We start from the raw sequence: 23218 nt of genomic DNA, 5'->3' as shown, positions 1-23218 counted from the left end.
TGAGGGCACACTCAATCCCCTCATCCAGGTCATTGATAAAGATATTAAACAAGACTGGCCCTAGAACTGAGCCCTGGGGGACACCACTTGTGACCGGCCGCCAACTGGATTTAGCTCCATTCACCACGACTCTCTGGGCTTGGCCATCCAGCCAGTTTTTAACCCAGCGAAGAGTACATCCATCTAGGTCATGAACTGCCAGCTTCTCCAGGAGAATGCTATGGGAGACTGTGTCGAAGGCCTTGCTGAAGTCCAGGTATACAACGTCCACAGCCTTTCCCTCATCTGCCAGGCAGGTCACCTGGTCGTAGAAGGAAATCAGGTTGGTTAGGCAAGGCCTGCCTTTTATGAACCCATGCTGACTGGGCCTGATTTAGACTAGATATAAGGAAGAAATTTTTTACAATGAGCGTGGTGAAACACTGGACCAGGCTGCCCAGAGAGGTGGTAGATGCTCCATCCCTGGAAACTTTCAAGGTCAGGTTGGATGGGGATCTGAGAAACTTGATCTACTTGAAGATGTCCCTGCTCATTGCAGGGGGGTTGGATTAGATGGCTTTTAACGATCCCTTCCAACCCAAACTATTCTATAATTCTATGATTGCTTATTTAGTGATTCCTTTCTGTGAGACTACTCAAATAAAAAGAAAGGTTTCTAAGTACTGTTCTGGGTCAGTGAACAAAATTCCAGCCCGCACCACAAAATGCCAGATAAGGAAGTATTTACCCTTTAGCAGGGATTTCCCCAGGTTTCCCTCAAATGCTGTTGTAGAGAACACTGTGGATATGAGGGCTGTTCACAGGTGGTGATATGTAGAAGAAAGATGATCCAGACAACCTGTATATCCTGCCATCTGTACAGGAGATCACCTTCTACTGTATTGGCACTGAATCACTGAGTCCTACTGTCAGTCTTCAAAGCTCCCCCTTATCCTTCACCTGCTTTAGTGGGTTCAGAGGAGGGCCACAAAGATGATCAGAGGGCTGGGGCACCTTCCCTGTAAGGACAGGCTGAGAAAGTTGGGGTTGTTCAGCCTGGAGAAAAGAAGGCTCCAGGGAGACCTTACAGCGGCCATCCAGTACTTAAAGGAGGCCTACAGGAGAAATGGGGAGGGACTCTATCAGGGAATGTAGTGATAGGAGGAGACGTAAGGGTTTTAAACTGAAAGATGATAGATTTAGATTAGATATTAGGAAGAAATTCTTTACTGTGAGATTGGTGAGACATTGGAACAGGTTGCCCAGAGAAGTTATGGATGGCCCCTCCCTGTAAGTGTTCAAGGCCAGGTTGGATGAGGTGTGAGCAACCTGGTCTAGTGGAAGGTGTCCCTGCCCATGGCAGGGGGGTTAGAACTAGATGATCTCTAAGGTCCCTTCCAACTCTAACCACTCTCTGTTTCTATGATTCTATTATCCTTACCAACCTGAAAAATTCTGTTGAATCAGCAAACCATCACCTCGTGTTTCATTTCCTTTCACAGTTTATTGTGAATATCTTGAAAACTGAAGTCCCTGCCAAGTGGATACCAAGTGGTATCCCTCCAGTGTGAATTTAATCCAAATTACTCTTCCCCTATGCTTCCCCCTCTCTCCCCTCAGGAGAACTGACTGTTCCTTTTGTGTCTTACAGGGTGATAACCTGATTAGCCACAAGGGAAATAAAATTAATTTTCCTCTCAGATGAGCAATACAGAAACTGTATTAATCTCTGAATTAACATTTTCTGTATTCACAGTCTCTCCACACCAATACACTATTTCTAAAAATAAACTTAGTTTTCAAGGAAAATAAATTATTTTCAATTTTCCACGGTCTATTGTATTACCTACTGTAAAAGCACGATTTTCCTCAGCCCTGATTTCGAGTTATTTATGTTTCTCTCCATACCCTTAGCCAGAACTAAGGTGTGATAGTAGCAGCCTGAAGAATTGTAGAGAAAAGCAAATTCTAGTAATTAGAAGTGAAAAACAGGAAAGCCAGATTGTTGTGAAATTATTGCTGACAGACCAGCTAGTTGTTTGGCTTGCAGAGAAGTAATCACCTCTTAACCTTGCTGGAAGCTCAAGGGTCAAGAAACAAAACTACGTATTTGATACAATCAGGATCAGCAATCTACTGAAGCATCTCCAGAGTGCCAGTTGTGAAGATGGTAGGTAGCAGGCACAACAAATTGGCCTCCTTTTCTACAATTCCCAGATCTTGTAGCCTTCTCTCCCATGTGTTTACCCCAGTGGGTCTTAAGTCTTTAACACCTGTGAGCCAAACTAATAAACAACTACATGTAATCTTCCATTTAGCAAAATGCAGGTTATCTGAGTTTTTGCCTATTCAGTCCACCTCCTCACATGCTAACAGGGTGAACCAGCAGATATTCTAAAATGGTAGAAATTAAGAACAAAAGGGGAAAAAGTCTAAACACTAAGGAATCCAGACATGCCACTGTGAAACAAAACAAAATTAAAAAAAAAAAAAGAAAATTTTTGAAAATATTTGTTAGCACTACAATTAAAAAAAAAATAATCAAAACACCAAAAGAAAAACAAACAGGAAAAAACCCCCACCCCCATACCAAAGCACCCAAGAAGCACGTACTTGCTTCTTCCCTTTAACAGCTTATCACTATGTCTGGCACTAGTGAAGTAATTCAGTGTCTCCACCTTTGCCACCAGCATCCCTTTTAGTAGTCTCCGGTGGGCTGACCCCAGCCAGCAGTTAAGGACACACACTGCCCACCCACTCACTCCAGGACAGGGGAGAGAACAGGAAGAATGGTAACAACAAAACCTTTGAGATAAAGACAGTTTAATAAGTGAAGCAAAGACAAAGGTAAAAAAAACCCCAAGTGCTGCAAAGGCAATCACTCACCACCTCCTACAAGTAGACCAGCACCCAGCTTGTCTCCGAGCAAAGGCTACTTCCCCCAGAAAACCCTCCTGGCAATTTTTACTGTTGAGCATAATGTTACGGCATGGAAAATCCCTTTGGTCAGTTCAGGTCAGCTGTCCTGGCTGTGTCTCCTTCCAACTTCTTGCCCACTCCCAGCCTACTCATTGAGAGGGGGAGGAGTGGGAAAAAGAGAACGCCTTGATGGCGTGCAGGCACTGCTCTGCAATAACAAAAATACTGGTGTGTTATTAACACTGTTTTAGTCACAAACCAAAATACAGCACCATACTGGCTGCTATGAAAAAAATTAACTCCATTTCAGCCAGACACAGTACTCGGTCCCTTGGATCACACAATACAATTCATAATCTCGAGTTAGGTATTTACAAAAGAGGTCTTTACCACCGAGAATGCAAGCAGCAAGAAGAGTGTTCAAACTATACTGAAGGACGACATTTCAGAAGTCCCATTTTGAAGTATATGACTGAATATGTAAGAGATCATGGTGCCAGATGAAAATAAAGCAAGCCAAAAGAGTTACTCAATAACCTTTGACAGGCTTCCGTGGACTAAATACTTTGTAGGATGTTAACAATGTTAAGTATAAAATACAACCCCGTGTGAACTGAGACTACCCAAGCCTCATTGCCGAGTGTCTTCTGAACAGAATTACTCGAGTGTCTCTCACTTCACCTGACTGATGTGCTTAGAAAATCGGGCACTCTTTACAGAGGTAGAAGATGGATGGAAGTTAGATGAGTCCTTCACGCGTAACCCCCCGCTTTCTGGACAAGTACCCTTAATCACTAAGCTGCTATATAAATAGCTTAATACATTGTAACACTACCTTCTTCAATGGTGTTTCTAAGTGCCTAAACCTACTGCACTGTATGTAAAAATCAAAGCTAATGGTTTACGTGGTCTCTGAACCCAAAATAGAACTTAGGGGTAGGATTTCCTATTCTGCATACCCTAAAAACCTTACATATTAAAGAAGCCCTTTTTTCAAGCAAACGGTACTGCAGTTCTGGATATGTGCCACACCAGAAGTTCAAACACATCCACTTTCATCAAAAAAAAAGACGTAGGGATCCATGGACCCTCAAGAATGTAAGCTGAAGGCTTCCTTTTTTTAAAAAAAATTAAATTCATTGCTCAGACTTATTCCTAAATCCAATATAAATTCCACTTTAGAAGTTTACGTGCCATGTTTGTGTGCAAGTACACACATGCTGGGCCTCAGTAATCCAACAAAGATGAGATGAGAAATATTAAGTTCCTCACAGGGAGCAGACGAGCACATGGTCATTGACATGTTCCGCCTACAAATAGCAGCTACTGACAAACAACTGTTTCCTACAAGCTGAAAGCTTAGGGACAGTAAACGAACACTTCTTTTTGAAGCATTTCTTTTCAGTTGCAAACCCACCATATTTAAATAAGGAGATTTTAATTTTTGATGAGAAATCTCAACCACTATTTCATAAAAATGCAATGATGTAATTTTGATAAAAGAATAAAACATCTTCCGTTCTCTCAGGAACTTTGGCAATAACCTACCCCATCTCAAATCTCAGAGAATCAGCCCCTTCCTCTACCACCTGATCCATTTATCTCTAACTATGATAGCGGGTTGTGGTAGTAGACAGTCTCTTTGCACATCTATCTCCTGGCCCAATGAGATCTCTCTTCCTTCTGGAGCTTCCTTCAGCCATGTGGCCTACAGTTGTTCCAGAAGTTTTGTTTAATGCTTCTATTGAACTCCTATGTCCAGGGCAAAGAGCAGCATTATGCATTTCTCTGTCATTCCTCACCACTGCAGCATAGCTGTGTTTCATTGACAGTTCTAGAGTGCTTCTTGGTACTGAGAAACAGTCATTAAGGCATGTAACTTACTGTTTTGTGGGGAATAACTTCCAGGAAGTTTAGTGTTTTGTATGTGCAATAACAATACAAGCAGCAGGAGGACAGTTCACCAATACACAATAGACCTGGCTCTGGGCTTTACTGAGTTTGTCTGTAATTATTCTAGAGATTCAGTCTGATGGTATTAATCAACACCAAGATAGGGACTGCAAGATCATGCAGCTACACTTTATCTTGACCTAGAGAGATCACCTCCAAGTAATAAAAGCAAGTTTAGTTCCTTTGCCCATGTAATTTCTGCTTTGCTGATAAGACTGTCAAAGCCCATGTCATTTATGGTTGCTATAGATGCTATTTTGAGATACAGTTGTCAGTGAATCGACTGATAACTGCCAATAAACAGGCAACAGGGGCTAACAATTTTTATCTATACTGCCTTGCACTGCAGTCTGGAAAAGCACTGCACATGGAGTGAATGTGAACTGGCTTTATCTGCATACAGTCAATCTGATAAATGAAATAAACCAGTTAAAAACTAACCACTATTCAACAAATAATTTTGTTTCATGTTAGACCAAGAGTTGTGGTAAACTGTATTTCAAAACCACATGAAATAACTGGAAGAGTAAAAGAGAAAAAATAAGCATATTATTGACTACTGCTTTTCTTTACGCCAGTGATAATGGCAAGTGCCCACTACATTTTCAAATTAAGTCCAATAAAATTTTCATAATTATAAGACTAGGTAAGAATCCTTAGAAAAAGCCTCAAACCTGCTAAACCTTAGGCCATCCATTACCAAATCAGCATTCATTCCTGCAGCAGAAGCAGTGGCCTACCAAAGCTATATGGTATAGATTTGTAAGCGATGTATACGACAAGGATGGGGCTAAGGTATCAGTGGTTCAGGTGAGAGTAGGCAGCACAGGGAACAGATGCTATGAGACACGTTATTGCTAGGAGCCATTTGGATCCACCTGCTCAAGAGCTGGTGAGTTGCTTCAGTGGCTTCCAAAGCTGACAGGTTCCCAGCCATCTCCCATCCTCTGTGCTTTTCAATGCATGAGTCTGAGTGTTGTCTAGGAAGTGATTCTCCAACTGGTATGAAGCGGAGGGGAAAAGTGCAAGAAATGCTGCCAGAACATTGGTCTAAGATATTCATCTTAGGCCCACTGGAGAACATGCAATGGTAAAAATATTCCAGAAATTCAGCCAGCAACTTCTGGTTTACCTCTTGTCTAAATTCTGATAGGAAATATAGAGTAACTATTGATACATGATTTTTTTATTTGAGGTTCGGCTGCAAGCACCTAAGCACTGAAAATGCTACAGAAGCAGCATTCTTTAGAAGAAAGTAGTTCCCTGTTTTACTTTTTCTCCAGGAGAAGTCCTTGCCATCTTAATTCTATAAAGCAATGTAAAAAACGTTTTAATCGTTTTTCTGTGAAGCAAATAAAAAACTCACTGGAAGACCTTGGTCTGTTTCTTGAACGTTACCATGAAAATTAACGCAACAGCAAGAGTCAGCATATTGTGCTGGAATTAGTCACCACAATTCCATCCTTGAGTCTCAAGCCTCCTCTAAACTGAACATCAACAGATTCAAAAGCAATGCAGAAACTGCGACTGCTTTCCACAGTCTGCTGCACAATCCTGGGCAAGGGACCTTTTCAGTGTGTCACATCAATCCACACACATGGGTTTTCCCACGAAAACCAAGATGCAGAGATGTGTGCCTTCATCTCCTCCCAGCCTGAAGTTGAAGTCTGTATGTTTTCTGTATTCTGCTCTTTCTTGCATGTGGGTATGGTCTTATTAGGTATAAGTTCTCTTTATTAAGGTTATTTATTATCTATAGCCTTATAACTTCTGGGAGTACCAGCTAGGAGTTAGGATGTGTCCAATACATGCACTCAGGCTTGAAGACAGGAAAAGCACCTTAGGCCTATGGATACCATAAAAAAGAGCCAATATTTAAGCACATTTCTTGCTTCCTAATAAAGAAACTTCCACAAAATCTGATAAATAACATCTTAAAATGACTTACAGAATAAAATGAAATTTAAAAACATGTAACACCACTGCTTTCTTGATTCCTACCATCCTTGTCCCAGCATTTAGAAACAGTTTAAGTATAACATTGTATGCTATTGTTGTTATTACCTATACTTCTGTAACACCTGAGAATTCTTAACATGAAACAGGAGCACTGTGCAGTGCACCACAGCCCACAACAATAATGTATATGGTACATAAATATAAATAGGGCACAACTGAAATTGTTATGTCATTTCACCAAATAAAATAACTGTGTTCCTTTATATGTTTGCCATCAGGAATCTCCATGTTCTCACACAAGTGCACAGTTAGAAATAGGTAGCAATACATTTATTAGATTTTCTATTTTTGAGTGCATGCAGGGGTAAGACCTACAAAAGCCGAGTCCCTTTCAGTTGCACCAATGGCAATGGGAATCAAAGTTTTTAAATACCTGAACAGGACCATGACACTCACTCCACGTATTCTAATTTTTAAGCACTGTTTTTACAGTAGGTTAAATCAGACCAATCTAATTCAATCCCCATTCATGCAATGCTAAGAAGGTGGGAATTTTATTACCATTTAAACATACTAACACGGCAGGTGAACCCTTCAGGAGCACCTGCTATCCAAGTGGATCAGGCACTATACCAAAGGCATAATCTATAAAGACTATATGTGTGCACACTTATATATATATGTTATAGACACATATACATTTAAATATATAAAAGACTATTCAATTTATTTGCAACCCCTGAAAGACTAATTGTGATCACCCAAAGGACATTTTGGTACCTACAGTAGCATCATAAAAGCCAGTAATGTACGTTTTTCATATTTTCACCATTCATTCTTAAATAGTAAAGGGTTTCTAATTTTTTCTTTACATTCTATTGAATTTTCATAACCAGCAGCCCAGTGTACAGGGAAAAAAAAAAAATAAAAAGAAAAGATCATGTGTTCGTCGATAAAACTGATACAGTTCCTATTCTGGGAAGAGCAATTGCACTCCGCTGAACAGAGCAGAGGTAAACCTATCAGGATTCTATATTTTTGCCTTATTTGTGTTTTGAAGTACTTATTTTATCTAAGGGATGTAAAAATTGTAATAAACAATGAGACATTCAACTTTGGAATAACGCATTTGTGCCACAGGTGCATACACCTGACTATGAAGAAGAGCCACAGTAAGAGTACAGAAAGTATAACAAATGCTAACAGCAAAAATGAAGCTTTTAATAATCACATATATGACAAAACTGACTATAGCACTGTGTCTTTATGGTAAAAAAGCGTAAACTCATATGAAGCAAGGCTAGAGACAGAACACAGGATATTCTGTACACTATTAAAAAAAGTAAAGTGGAATGACTTACCACTTCTTCATGGGTAGCACTTTCTACATTTATACCATTAACCTAAAAACAGATACGATAGGGAGAAAATGATTTGCAATGTGTAAGTTAATTAATGAAACAAACATAAAGGTAAGCATGAAACAAATATCTGTGGAAAAAGCAAATGTTTACTGACCTGTATTATTGCATCTCCTATAAATAACATTCCTGTTTGGTCAGCTGTGGGATTACAGAAGGAATACATTTTAATTGAAATTAGTACTGAAAAATAATGCTATAGTCTCTTCAAGCAATTGGTTTAGCATGCTGTTTGTAACCTTCATTTGAAAGTCATTTGGTTGTAAAAATACCAATGGCATAGCAATCAGTATTCACCCTACAAAGGTAATAGACTCCTAGCGATTTTAAACAAATTAAGAGAATTACTTTCCATGCACAAAGAACTTATTTAATATGGAATACAAATGTCATTTCTCACTAATGAAGGATTTCATTAAATTATGTGGAAAGTGTGATTCACACTTTTCATTATTCTTCCACAAAAGGGAAATAGGAATTTCTGACACTACTTAGCAATTCCTTTCCCCCTGAACAAATTTACAGGGATGCTATAATTAAAGAGGTTGTGCCTAGAATTTAATGCAACTCTTTAACATGAAGTTTGAGTTAGCTTTGCTCCTGAGAATAACAAAATACATTATTCCAGTCTGTAATTTGCCTTTTTCCTGCCTTACAGAGTTAATGGGAATAATGTAATGAAACTGCAAACAATCCTGCACAGATAAAAACAATGACATTTTTGAGATGTATTCTCTAATGTTTAAATTTTTTTATTTTTTAGTGGAATTTGAGGATGGAACGTTCTCTTGGAACGTATTACTTAATTGAAAGTAAAGCTCTGATCCTGCAAAGACTGATATGATTAAATAAGGCATATTAGTCTTATATATGATCTTATAAGGTCACAGCTTGAGGCTCTGAAGAACACAATAAATGTTAACAAAGACAGTATTTCGAGAGATAGAAATAGAGGTAAAAAAGAAAAAAAAAACTGCATAGAGTATTCTCACCATTTCTGCAATGTAGCTGTTGTCACTACAAACGTACCTTTGGTACAAAATAGCTTTTTTATATTATCTTTCAAACATACTTCATCACTCTTTTGGCAGATAAAAGATAACAGTTCATTAGTCATACTTTTATGAGTACTTAGGAAAGACTTCAGTACTTATTTTAAATACCATACTACAAGTTGTATTGAAGGTCTTTACCCCACTTCTTATCCTGCTCTGTATTTAAAAATATGCACACAATTTGTAATAGCTGTTATAGGAAGGAAACATCTGCGTACAGAAATGCAGCTGAATTAAAGCAGTTCAAAAACATCACGAAGCAATGCAAAGTAGCCTATATTCGGTACATACGTTCCTGGAGGTGCTGAACATTACCTTGGGCATCTCAATCCTAAACTTCTGTTCAAGATGTTAATAGTGAAAAACACGTGAGTAATTTTTAATTCAATGCTTATGTTAGGGCCATTGGGCTGCTTTAAGAAAGTGGGAGCATACCTGAATTGGAGAGAGAAGGAATAGGGTATGTTTGAAATTCCAGTTGCAGGAAGGTACAAAAGGATAAAGTCAAAGGGTTCATGCCTTGCCCACTGTAGGTGATTGACTCAGAACTACGTGGAGAGATGTTGAGTATGTCTGTATTAGCAAGTGATCAGGGAGAACAGAGATCAATCAGGAATCAAAGCAGTTGGTGCTTAGGCTCCTTACACCCACCCTGTATGGGTTTCAGGGATTTTAATTCAGATCAGTTAGACTGGTCTCCCAGTCTGAATGCTCCCAGGGATGTGATGCTGCTCAAGGAAAGCTAGTGCACAAAACTTGCTGTTTTGGGGGCCCCTAAGCAGCCCATCCTAAGACACGCCAGTGCTACGCTGTGATGCACTCCTGCTGCTTGCTTACAAGTAATGCAATAGTCCCTGCAACTTGAATCAGTACAGAGCCTGTACAAGAACTGAATAAAATGTAACACAGGGAGAGTGGGTTCTCAACCTGCTTCAGGAGGACATCCCTAAAAAGCCAGTCCTGGGATATTATTCTGTTTGGGTGGGAGGGTCGCAGTAGGACTCACACTCCAACTCACTGCAGCACATCAGATGTATTTATTTATACCTCAACAAGTACCAGCCAGTTGATCTGCAGGCCACAGATGTGGTGAGGATGGCACACATGGGCAGCAGGCAGCACTGTGTTCCTGAGGCCCTGTCTTGTTGGCTCCTCTGGGAGGCCAAAGCAGCTGTCACCATTGGGACGACCACTTGGAAACAGCAATATCCAAAAAGAAGCGTAACAGAAGAAAGAGGGATAGGGAGGCAAGAGATGAGTTTGGAAAGAATTTCTGTAAGAGGTGGAAACAGAAAATATAGGGCTGGTAAGAAAGGAGAGCATACTGAGCCAGAAAATATCTGTTTGAAAGATGAGATCCTGATGGAAAAGCGCGTCATGAAGATTTGCAGGCAGGTAGGTATCACCACCCTCCTGGATGTTCAGATCTCCATGACCCACTGCATAATGACACAACAGCAGCTGTGTAATCCCATCTAAATCTTCCAAGAAAACTGCTTAGTTCCAACAAAAGTTGTAATAAAATACATAGACTAGTATCCATGCAAAATAGGAAAGGTAAAATTCCAGACAAGTAAAATTCTTGAGATAGGGCTAGTTAACAGCTCAAGGCTTGAACAGGAAAAGCACTGACATGAAAAGGTATAAAATCTCAAGGAAGAAAGCCAGGTAGCTGCAGGATGGTAACTCAGCAGCACAAATCCCTTCCAGGGAGCAATGGAGGCTGAACCTTTCCCACTTGACTGTTGACTGCCAGGTCAGCGAAGACTCATTAGCCATTCCATGGGGGTGATGAGTACTGCAATACCACCAGCTACTTATTGTGTGTGTTAGCCAATAAATTTTACAGTTTAAGAGCACAAAGCAATTATATCCTGCTTGTAGAGTCTCTACACACAATCAAAGCTGTCCACATAAGTAAATGAGAGAAGGAGCATTATGTGGTCGATACCAAAAGCTCTATGAACTGAAACAAAGCACAGAAAATGGGGACAATCAGGGTATTTGCTCCAGAAGTCCATTATGCTGCAAAGTAACCCAATAACATAGACACCTCCATGGCTGCTGCATGGTACTCTGGCAAACTGTGCTTGCAAGACTGTGATCAACACTTTGGTTTTAGCCAATTGTCTATAATTTAAAATAAACTATGATTTTTAACAAAAATGTTTTCCACAAATCAAATTGCAGAGGACATGTCACTATGATGAAAAAGTTACAATATACTTTATAAGTATATTAGAAGTGAAGTAATTGGAAAAACTCCTTGGAAAGAGACAAAAAGGCAGTCTTGTTTCTCTAAGGCATATTTTAAATCTGAAGACAAGAACTCTACTGATGTTTTCATTAAGTCCTGTGTTTTCTACATGACAAAAACATTAAGTAAAATGTTCCAGGCTATGTTGGACTTTTTCTCCCACTGGTAACACCCTCATATACAAAGGTGTCTATGAAAGGCTGCTCTGCAATTATCAGTCACTATCTGTAAAATGAATCAGTACCAAAAACAAAACACTTGAGAAAGAGCTTTGGGATACCAAGGAGCATATAACCTTATTAGAGAATCCAGTACGCCCCTTTAAGTTTTACTTGAAGTAGTATTTTAGTACCAGTGACTTGAACATGACCAAAAGAAAGACTTTGAAAACAAAATAAGCACAAAGTAGTGATAAGCAGAAATGTACCAGCCTGTAAAAGAAAATGAAGTGTGTGCTACAACAACTAGTGCTACATTACCTTTACTCTACATCTTAATTATCTTTAAAAAGGTTTAATATTGATTAAATGCTGTAGATTGATTAAACTCACAAGTGATACTGAAGTAGGAGGAAAGCATCAGGGAAACCCAAAGGGGCTTCTGTTGAAGAAATGATAGGAAAGTATCCATAAAACAAACAAACAAAAAAATCTTATTTTTGAGAATATTAGACTTGAAAAATTTTGCCAAAAGCAAATGACCCATCATTCCAGTTATTAAAAAAAATAATTCTGACAGGGACATGCACTATGAAAAATTATTTTGCACTCAGGGAGAAAGGAAAATAAACAGTAATTCTTTCTAGCTTTGCCTTGTTTCCTTTTCCTATCCATTAGGGCTGAAGAAGAGCTGTATTAAATTTTCCAAAATATGCAAGATTGTGAAATGGTAAATTTACTGAACAGACTCCAAGGAAATTCTGACTTACCACATGTTAACTGATGCAAAGGTCTATGCAGATTTGAGTCTGTAAATAATCTGATGTCCTTATCTTTTCCAAGATTGATCACAATACATATTTACATTCAATTTTTCTTGAATTCCTGAATCACACAAGTACCAAGTACTATGTCCTCTGACATTCTTAGTGATGCACAAAACCACGCTGCTTAAAGCACACAATGAGCTGCATTGACTTCATGGACCTCTCAATTCAAAAGCTTAACTTTATATCCATGTGTATTTCACTACATAAAGAAAATCTAAAGGAATAGTTAAGAAACTAGATGAAATAAAGACTGGAGAAATTGGTATATAGCATGCAAGAGACTTCTTAAAGTTATCCAGGTGTATTTTTCCCTCCTCTCCCATGAATTGGATATAACTACAGCCACGACTGTAAAGATACACCTGCTGTTACAATTTGCTTTTTTTTTTTTTTTTAAGACAGGCAGTTTGACATTTTTAATTTATGTTTTAAAACACAACTATATTAACTCAGACATTGAAAACTACCTTGTTAGGAAAGTTTATAAAACTGAACATACTGTTTACAGAACTTGGTTAAATTTCATTTCTTTGTTTAAAATAAAATAAAAAAAAAAATTCTATTTTTGACCAGGAGTTTTCCATTGTTTAGTTTTCTTCCTCTTTATATGTCCAGTTTATCATGTAAAGAAAAGCTGTAAGTCACTCAACAATACGATGCATTTCATCAAATACCCATGCCATTATTCTGATGTGCCAGGCTCCCCACGGTGAATTAAGTAGCAGATGGGGAACTGGGACTTCCCTCTCCACTTCTTCTCAGTGCTTATGGAGCAAGCAGAAAAGGGGTCATTTCATGTTCCTAAAAGTACTCTATCTACCCATCAAGAAGTCACTTCTAGATCTAAGCGTACACAAGTCCGAAGCACTGAAGCTCAACACACTGTAAGAATCAGTTCAATGTGACAGATGCACGGGATGAGAGAGGTGATACAGGTACTGGACACAGAAGTAGGCGAAGACTGGATGTAGCTGGGAGCACAGGTTCAGAGAGAAAATAACAGGTCTTATGCAAATTAAAAAGTAGGCTATTCAGCAGTGCTACAGAAATTGCCATTGATCCTCCTTAGTACCCTGATCATGAATGCCTTAATGGAAAAATGAACCTCCTGCTGAGTCACAGATCAGTGAACAAAAATACTACTCCAGGAATAGGTTATGGAACTGTTGAAAAGCTGAGGCTATCCTGTAGAACAGTATTTTAGCTGGCACTTTGCACAGGTACATAGAACACAGTGTTGTATCTGCAAAGTTAACACAAGATAAAATTGGTTTGGCCTAGGAAGTCAGAACCATTTTCTCTTCAGCTTGGACTATATGAAGAACAACATGAACTACAACAGTGCACAGGCACCACAAGCATCTCCAGGAAAGACTCTACCTTTCATCCAATCATCGCATCTGACCAAGAACTGATCACTCTGGACATAGTTTTTCTTACAGTTTGGCATGTGACAACACATGCATGCAACTGATACCAAGAATTGTCTAGGACAATGTGCATGCTAGCAACTGTAAATTTCTTCTGATTTTGTTCCATAAAAGAAGTACTAACAAACCCAGTCTTCTTCTGTTCTATCCACTGCACCAGGTAGGGTCCTGTAGACAACGTAAGGCTGTGTTTTTCTTGTAACACTGGAATGGTTGGTAAGGTCATGGGAAATGATCCCAGCTGGAAAGCTGATGTGTGCAAGAGGTGGGGATAGAGACTGAATGGGTACATTAATCAAAAGACAACTACTTTTGCCCCTGCTCTTAGAAGCACAAACATGGGAAAATTTGGGAAACCACAATTTATAGCAAGAAATTGGCACTCGTCTTCAAAAGTGAAAATTATTATTTTGTTCTGTATAAAAAATGTGCAGTTATTAGGATGGGACAATCAGGGGAGCATACTAAAGAAACTGAATCCTTTAAAGAAATGAACACAATTAATTAAACATGATTTCTCACTGCTCGGTGGTGACAGTAAAGCTGAGAGCAAAAATCTGGACTTTGTATTTTAATTAGAAATTGCCTAATTTTACTTTCTGCTTCCATTCTCTTCCCCACTGGCATGCAATTCAAAATAGTTTTATAGCTCTTATTTATTTATTTACTGCTGCAAGATTACTGCAGTACTAAGAAGATACACAGATAGAAGTTAAATGTAGAGAGGCAACTAGAGGATAAACATATGAATCTGTAAAATCAAGAGGCATTGCCTGACATAATAGTGCTAAGAAAAAGAGGGAAAAGCTGTATCTAAACACTGTAAGTTCTGATCTTACACTGCTATAAAACAAATCTGGGTATTAATCTTTTACCATATCATGACATGTAGCTGCATTAGATTCCAAAAAACTAGGCAGGATTAGGTTGACTGAATACTTGGATAAGAAACCCATAAAATAACTGCTGCTGCAAAAAGTGATGCTTTCTGAGTCAGTAAGTTTTGCTCAAGACATGAATTCACTGTTAAACTAATGCCTTACCATGAGTGTAAGCAAAAGTATACTTCCAGAAGACATTACGCTATTTGAGATGCAACTGGAATAAGTTATGAGGAATTTGAGAAGATTTATCACTTTTTACAGTGATAGAAATGCTTGTCTCAATAGTTTATTCAAATTCCATGATACCTTGTGACATTAATTTCTGGCTTTATTTCACTGAAAATACCACTATTGTGTTTTTCATAATGTCTTAGAAACTACTGTTAAATAAATTGATACTATTTACTGGAACAGAAACGGCTTTTGCTTTGAGAAAGAGAAAAGCACTTAACTCATAATAACAGCACATGTTCCTGGAAAAGACATTTACAAAGTGTACTGTAGGCTCCTTTGTATTTTGTGTATACACAAGTACTGCTGTTATTATCAAAAGGATATAGAGAAGGATCTGGGGGTCCTGGTGGACAACTTGGAGCACCTTTCTTGTGAGGAGAGGCTGAGAGAGCTAAGACTGTTCAGCCTGGAGGAGGGAAGGGTCAGGAGGATCTTCTCAATGTGTATAAAGACCTGACAGGAGGGGATGAAGAAAAGGGAACCAAGACTCTTCTCACTGGTGCCCACTAACAGCACAAGAAGCAATGGGCACTAACTAAAATACATGAAATTCCATCTGAACACAAGAAAACACTTTTTTACTGCGAGGGTGACCAAGCAGTGGCACAGAGAGGTTGTGGAGCCTCCATCCTTGGTGATATTCAAAAGGCGTCTGAACGTGGTCCTGGGCAACTGGCTCTGTGTGGCCCTGCTTGAGCAGACAGGTTGGGCCAGATGACATCCAGAGGTATCTCCCAACCTCAACAATTCTGTGACTTGCAAAGGTGAATCACAGAATCACAGAATCGCAAGGGTTGGAAGGGACCTCAGGAGATCATCTAGTCCAACCCCCCTGCTAAAGCAGGCTCTCCTAGAACATTCTACACAGGACTTCATCCAGGCAGGCTTTGAATATCTCCAGAGAAGGAGACTCCACAACCTCCCTGGGCAGCCTGTTCCAGTGCTCTGTCACCCTCAAAGTAAAGAAGTTTTTCCTCATATTCAACTGAAACTTCTTATGTTTCAGTTTGTACCCGTTGTCCCTTGTCCTGTCGCTGGACACCACTGCAAAGAGTCTGGCTCCATCCTCTTGACTTCCATCCTTAAGATATTCGTATGGGTTGATGAGGTCCCCTCTCAGTCTTCTCTTCTTCAGGCTGAATAAGCCCAGCTCTCTCAGCCTTTCCTCATAGGGGAGATGCTCCAGCACCTTTATCATCCTAGTTGCTCTCCTCTGGACTCTCTCTAGGAGTTCCTCGTCTTTCTTGAACTGGGGAGCCCAGGACTGGACACAGTACTCCAGGGGCTCCACACTAGGGCAGAGTAGAGGGGGACAATTACCTCCCTTGACCTGCTGGCCACAGTCCTCTTAATGCACCCCAGGATACCATCGGCCTTCTTGGCAACAAGGGCACACTGCTGGCTCATGGTGAGCTTGTCATCCACCAGGACTCCCAGGTCCCTCTCAGCAGAGCTGCTTTCCAGCAGGTCAGCCCCCAACCTGTACAGGAATATGTTTAATATCCTTATATATTTTAGCATATTTGTTCAAAATGCCACTAATTTGAAATAACGTTAACCTATTAAGGAAGTATTTGTTGTAAATAAAGATATCCTGAATGAAAACAGGATTTAGTTTAATTCTCAGATGTTGCCTCTTCTCATGAGAATTATCCTTCATACTTTATGCAACTCATCTCAGTTTCTAGATCTTTTGACTAGAGAGGAAACTGGGCTTTGATTTTCTAATTGCTGCAGGTGCCACAGTGATACAGGACCTGTATTCACAGAAAAGAACAAGCATCATGAAGAGCAAAGAATCACAGACTGGCAGCAGATAGATTTTCTTAGAAGTTTTAATTAAAACTTGCTGGGGAAATTAAGAAGAATCATCCCCCAAAATTACACATGGATAACAGAATTCCACCTGGAAAAAGGTAACCAAGTCAGGTTTCACTGAAAAATACCCTGAAGTGATAGACATTTCTAACCATATATATACACTTCCTGGTTTTAGTGTCATCTAGTATTGTGCTGTAATGAAACATGATTTTCTGTTGCATTATTGTTGTCTTTTTTCTTCTCTTCCACTTTATCTATCTGTGTCTGCTTATCTTTACTATCTCCTATCTCTCTCTCTCTACTAATTTTCTCTCTCTACTAAATTTTCCTTTACAGGCAGTTCTCTCACTCATTCTCCACTCTATTCTCGAATAAGCAAGTATATAATTATTTCTGGAATTATGACCACCTTATGAGATTTTCTTTACACAGAATTAGCTTAAACTGGAGATTTTACAGTTAGTAATCGAGCACACTGAAAATGCGAAACATGAATTGTTAAAACTCTTAGCTTTTTTCCAAATGAAATGTTTTAATTGTAAAGAAATCAGGAAATATTGAACAGGAAAAATGTTTCAGAGCTGAATCTATTTTGAGGACAGGTTTTTGACACTGGCTTTGCTCCTTCACCTTCTCCTTTTAGATGACCTCAGCAAAAAATAAGTTTTCAGAATATATTGCTCACTAGAATCTTCTACCGATAAAACCGCTTTTCTGTCAATAGCTAGCATTGAATCCAACTTGAAAGGAAAACTACTGTAACAACAAATTTCTAATATTTTTCATTGCAAACTGTTAATGGGGTAAACTTACCTTTATTACAAACAAACATTGCTTTATATTTTATATATGCCAAAAAGTAAAATGAGGAAGATGTAGAAGGGCAATTAGCAATCCCAAAAGCATACCAATGCGCATTAAGGAACCTTAACCTTAGACATCAAAACCTTTTATTCCCTGCCATGACTTCTAGAAGGTGGATAATATTATGACTGTCTTCTGAGGCCACTTTCAAAATGCCATTTTGTTACTACTGCCTGTGATTAAATAGACTTTAGACTTGCTTTAGGAAACAAAAAGAGAAAAATTCATATGGTCTGAGTTTCCTGCAGAAGTCCAGGTATTTGCATGTCTCAATGCAAATTCCTTAAGCCAAACCAAATGGCAATGTGATTCTTGTAGGCGTTTCCAAACAAGTAACATTACAGTATGAACTCACTGAAGAAAACCTCGACACAACAGGCTAGTCCTTTAAGGAAAGAGGCCTAATGTAGCTCAGATTAGCTTGTAGATGTTGCAGCAGGGACAACCCACAGGAATGATTACCATGACAAGTTCTTACTAGAGAAAAATTTTTCCAGATTTACATGCATTTAGTAAATCAGTTCTTCATTATTTGATTTTGCCTTTAATAGAAAAATTTAAATTCTCCAAGTAAGGAGACAAAATTGGAATATTAATAATGTAAGTACTTTAACATTTTGCCTTTTTAAGAAAAGTCACAACAACTAAGATATGATTATAAGAAAAGCAAAGCAGATTTTTTTTTTAAATGTATCTTCAGAAAATTTGAAAGTGCTACATTATTACTGTCATTTATTACTTGGGATACTTGCCTAATCACAGCTAATAAATCCCTTGAGTTTGAAAACAAAAGTAAAAATACTCATGCATCTTACATGGACAGAATTCAGAAGTAAGTAGCAATAATTAAGAAGCAAAAGCAATAGTTATAACTATGAATAAGTTATATTTTGTTTAAAAAAAGGTTCTACTAGCCAAGCATAGATAACACTCCATTAAGAGTCAGTGAAAAGCTATTTAAAATTGAAAAAATGTGGTATTTCTAGGAATAGGGTTAGTAGTGTTAGAAGCTCTAGGTACTCTATACGTAATCAATCAAAATTCAATAATATAATAAGATTTATTACAATATTTCTCAGGTAACAAAAGTCTTGTTCCTTTAAAATTAATTAATCACTAGGTGAATAAATTTACAAAGGAATGCAGCACAATGTAAAGGAAGATGAATCCGATCACACAATTACAATAGTCTAAGGTATAAGGTTAGCTCTAATAGACATGATTAATATCACATGTAAAAGGCTTTCTAAGCTGACTAACATAATATTAAGTTAGACAAGTTATGAATAGGTAACATTATATATGGAAATAAATTATAATCTGACACCTTCAACCTTTCCTTCCAAAATATGTAACTAAGTTTCCACTAAATTCTATTCTAGTATGCTAAAAAGTTTTAAATTCTGTAGAGGTGATAACTGGAAAACAAACTGGGAGACTAAGGTGGGGGGGAGGCGGTGCCGAAAGTAGCAGAAATACATGCTTTAAATGAGTTACAAGAAAAGAAGAGATGCAGTTCCTAAAATAGCCTAAAACATCTTTAGTTCAGAAATCAGTAAGAGGAAGATAAGAACAGTGAAAAGACCAAAAATAGAACTTTTCTGAAATTGCCAAAGGATGTTATTAAATTTCTCATATTATGCCATGTGACATTATCTCCAAGCAGAAGGGCATTACATTTGCTCTTTCCATCAAATATTCTGTATGATTCTTGACTGCTTCAGCCCAGAAATACTCTGAATGAGTTTTACTCTGATTTTAATTAGTATCTTTTATAGCAATGGGAATCTTTGTTACAGTTAAAAGATGTTTTCTGTCTAGCTGCTGGCTTCTCCAGTTTCTGTACCAAAGCTCTGTGGTACAAGCAAGCTCCAAATCCAAATCCCAAAACACCATTCATCCTCAGAGGGACTTCAGGCAGTTCACTCCTGAACATATTATCTGAATGAAAACATACGATATAGATTATCATTAACCTTTTTCTTCAACCTGCACTGTAGTGGTAACAAATTCAAATAGTAACTTTAAATGCTATATCATTAGATTCCTGCAGTTCATAAGAGAACTGTATTGCCAATCAGAGGTAGGTGAATGTAAGAAAGAACAGAAGCTGCACGTCAGTGGCATCCTAGGGCCACAGTTTATTCAGTCAACTGCTACTTGGAACAGATGACAACTAAAACAATATAATGTATTTTTCATAACTTTCCCTATTTAGTTCAGAGTACAAGAATGATAACCATGATATTATAGGTCCACTGAAATTACAAATAATGTTTTTCAGATTTTATATCTAACTATTTGTTTCATAAACTGCAAAATGTACCTTCCAAAGAGAATATTCATCATAAACCCCTATAGAACTGAAATACAATTTCCAGAAAAAAAATTATATTTTTACATATATGTTAAGCAAAACTAAGTATTTTTTATTGCAAGTTGATCTTCTTCACATGCATGAAGAAGAATCTGATCATAAATATACTCTTTGAATACATTTTCATTATGCACTTAACGAAAAAGCATTATTCAGTATCAGGAACCTAATGCACAAATTTTTAGACAAACACACATACATATATATGTGTACATATATAAAGCCTCATTCTGGGAAAGTACATAAGCAACTGCCTAAATCTAGAGCTGGACAGGTAATTCACTGTTCCTATTTTTTAGCCAAACCAGAGGAATGAAAACAAATTGCAAATTGACCTAAAATGGAAATGTTTTGGTTTTCTCTGTAAAAATGAGTTCTGGACTCATGCACTTAAATCCTATTAAAAAAATAAAGACAAATTCTAAAGCAAAACAAAATTTCAAAGTGAAACTTACAAATACTTAATCCTCAATTTTCTGCTGTCTAGGAATTAGTTATGAATACTTTTAATGCATAAAAATATGCATTTATTTGTAACAACGAAAACATTACCATTCTAAAAACATTTACTAGATCTGATTTTAAGTATATGCCTGTTTAGTTAAATAAATACCTAAAAAGTAACACTTTGCATCCTTCTACCCAAAGAATTCTTTAGATTTAGGTCAATAATTTAAATCTCTTGCTTTGGCACTGCATTGGGCGTGCATGGCAAGGTTTTGGTAGTGGGGTGGGACTACAGGGGTGGCCTCTGAAAAGATGCCAGAAGCTTCCCAGTGTCTGACAGAGCCAATGCCAGCCATCTCCAAGACAGACCCCACTGCTGGCCAAGGCCAAGCCCATCAGCGATGGTGGTAGCGCCTCTGGGATAACATATTTAAGAAGGAAAAAAAAAAAACAAAAACAACCTGCTGTGGGAACAGTAGACAGAAAGAGAGAAGCAAGAGGATGTGAGAGAAAACAGCCCTGCAGGCACCAAGGTCAGTGCAGAAGGAGGGGCAGGAGGTGCTTCAGGTGCCGGAGCAGAGATTCCCCTGCAGCCTGTGGTGAAGACCATGGTGAGGCAGGCTGTCCCCCTGTAGCCCATGGAGGTCCACGGTGGAGCAGATCCCCACCTGCAGTCCAGAAGGACCCCACACTAGATCAGGGGGATGCCTGAAAGAGGCTGTGACCCCTTGGGAAGCCCACACTGGAGCAGGCTCCTGGCAGGACCTGTGGTCCCGTGGAGAGAGAAGCCCATGCTGGAGCAGGGGCAGAGTGTGAGGAGTCCTCCCCCTGAGGAGGAAGGAGCGGCAGAGACAGCGTGTGATGAACCGACCCCAACGCCGTTTCTGTGTCCCCCTGTGCTGCCTGGGGGGAGAAGGAAGAGAAAATTGGGAGTGAAGTTGAGCCCAGGAAGAAGGTGGGGTGAGGGAAAGATGTTTTAGGATTCAGTTTTGGTTTTTTTTATTGTCTCCTATGATTTGACTGGTAAGAAATTAAACTGATTTCACCAAGTTGAGCCTGTTTTGCCCACGATGGTAACTGGCAAATGATCTCTCCCTGTCCTTATCTTGACCCACAAGCCTTTCGCTATATTTGCTCTCCCCTGTTCAGCTGAGGAGCAGAGTGATAGAGCAGCTTGGAGGGCACCACAGGCATTTAAACCACAAATCAAATCACAGCAGTATAACTTGTTCTGGAACCTCTACTCAAGAATTCATCTACCTATATGCTTCTCACTAAATATACAGCTGCTATTTGTATCATTGGACCTTAAGTATGTTCTTAACTATTAGGTTGAATAAAAATACTTTCCTGAATCGGGGATCAAAGTACCTTCCTTTTACTTGTTGACTGATCTTTAACAGTTCATTATATGTCCTTTCTAGTAAGAGGTACTGCCTTTTGTGGCCTGCCTAGTCTCAAGGAGGCAACAATAAAAAGGAAATCCAAAATGCATAGAATGCTCTTCTCTGCCTTCTGAAAATAAATTTAGAACTGGAGGCATAGGTCCAAGAGAGAGAACAGTGAGTAGATGCTATCTTCAGATATCATTAGCTTTCCAGTAATAAATAAAAATAATACTGACAAAGATAATTAAAAATTAATGATAGAAAATATGAATAATCCTAAAAAAAATGAAGAAATTTGTGATATTGGGAAACAGTGTACAAACATTAAATACCATCCAGCTTCAAGTGTCTTACGTTCAAATGAGGCCTTTCTTATGTACAAAGATGGCCTTGTGTTCAGTCTTCACCTTTATTAGCATAAGGCATAACACAAATTTTTGATACATTCTGACTTTCTTATGAATGCTAATACCTCCATTTGAGCTTAAGTCATCCTTAATCTTGACTTTGCTGACTCAGTGGAATTAATCTCCAAGGCTGATGAAGCAAAGGTGAGTACAACTACAGGGATGAAGAACATCAGCTACGAATACAACCATGCTGTGCAGCTTAACTGTAATCTCACATCATGCTCACCAACTTGTTCAGCCTAGGCTCAGTTACCCTAGTTGTACCACCCTTGTGGATGACCAGAGTCAACACATAAAAAAATACCTATGGGGGAAGTATCACATATGCTTCCAGACTAAACCATCTTTGCTTGGCATGTAAGTGTAAGCAAAACTGTTAAAAGCCCTCATCAAACTGACACCATGTCCTCCAGACAGATGGACCTGAATGCAGGCAGCCAGGATGTGATATTTGGACACAGTCTGTGTTTGCAGAGCACATGGTTTTAAGCCAAGAATGTTTCAGTGGCAGAATGTCCTGAGTTCTTTCCAATCTTCCCAGGGTATACAGCATCCCCAGTCAGAAATGGACTAAACACATCAAACAGAAGATTTTTCAATACAGCAGAATGTGAGTTATAAGTCACCTTTTATCACACAAGGTGAGAAAATGCTTTCAAATCAAGGTTTTAACCAATTTTGGCTCTCAAGAGAGGACCTGTTTTCAAACTGGCAAAATGCAAACTATCCCTATTCTACCAGGTTTTATTTAATTTTATTTAACTATTTTCATCACACCTCAGTGAGCTGCACCCGCTGTTCTGTTTCACCATTGCTGCTTGTGTGATTCCAC

The 23218-nt window shown here is 38.6% G+C and overlaps 1 protein-coding gene across 1 annotated transcript in view; it reads right to left on the bottom strand.

The window, feature by feature from the left end:
- SNTG2 (syntrophin gamma 2) overlaps window positions 1-23218 on the bottom strand; it is a 185131-nt gene that overhangs the window by 121163 nt on the left and 40750 nt on the right. Inside the window, exons 7-8 of the mRNA XM_035889921.1 lie at window positions 8329-8372; window positions 8172-8213 (exon numbers count right to left, since the gene is read on the bottom strand). Of these exons, the coding sequence (XP_035745814.1) occupies window positions 8172-8213; window positions 8329-8372 (86 nt within the window). The remainder of the gene's footprint in view (window positions 1-8171; window positions 8214-8328; window positions 8373-23218) is intronic.

Source organism: Egretta garzetta, unplaced genomic scaffold (assembly GCF_000687185.1).
Source record: "Egretta garzetta isolate BGI_Z169 unplaced genomic scaffold, ASM68718v1 scaffold62, whole genome shotgun sequence".
NCBI classification, from domain to species: Eukaryota; Metazoa; Chordata; class Aves; order Pelecaniformes; family Ardeidae; genus Egretta; species Egretta garzetta.
Note: the sequence above shows the minus strand (reverse complement) of the source record. Positions and strands in the feature narration are given on the sequence as shown.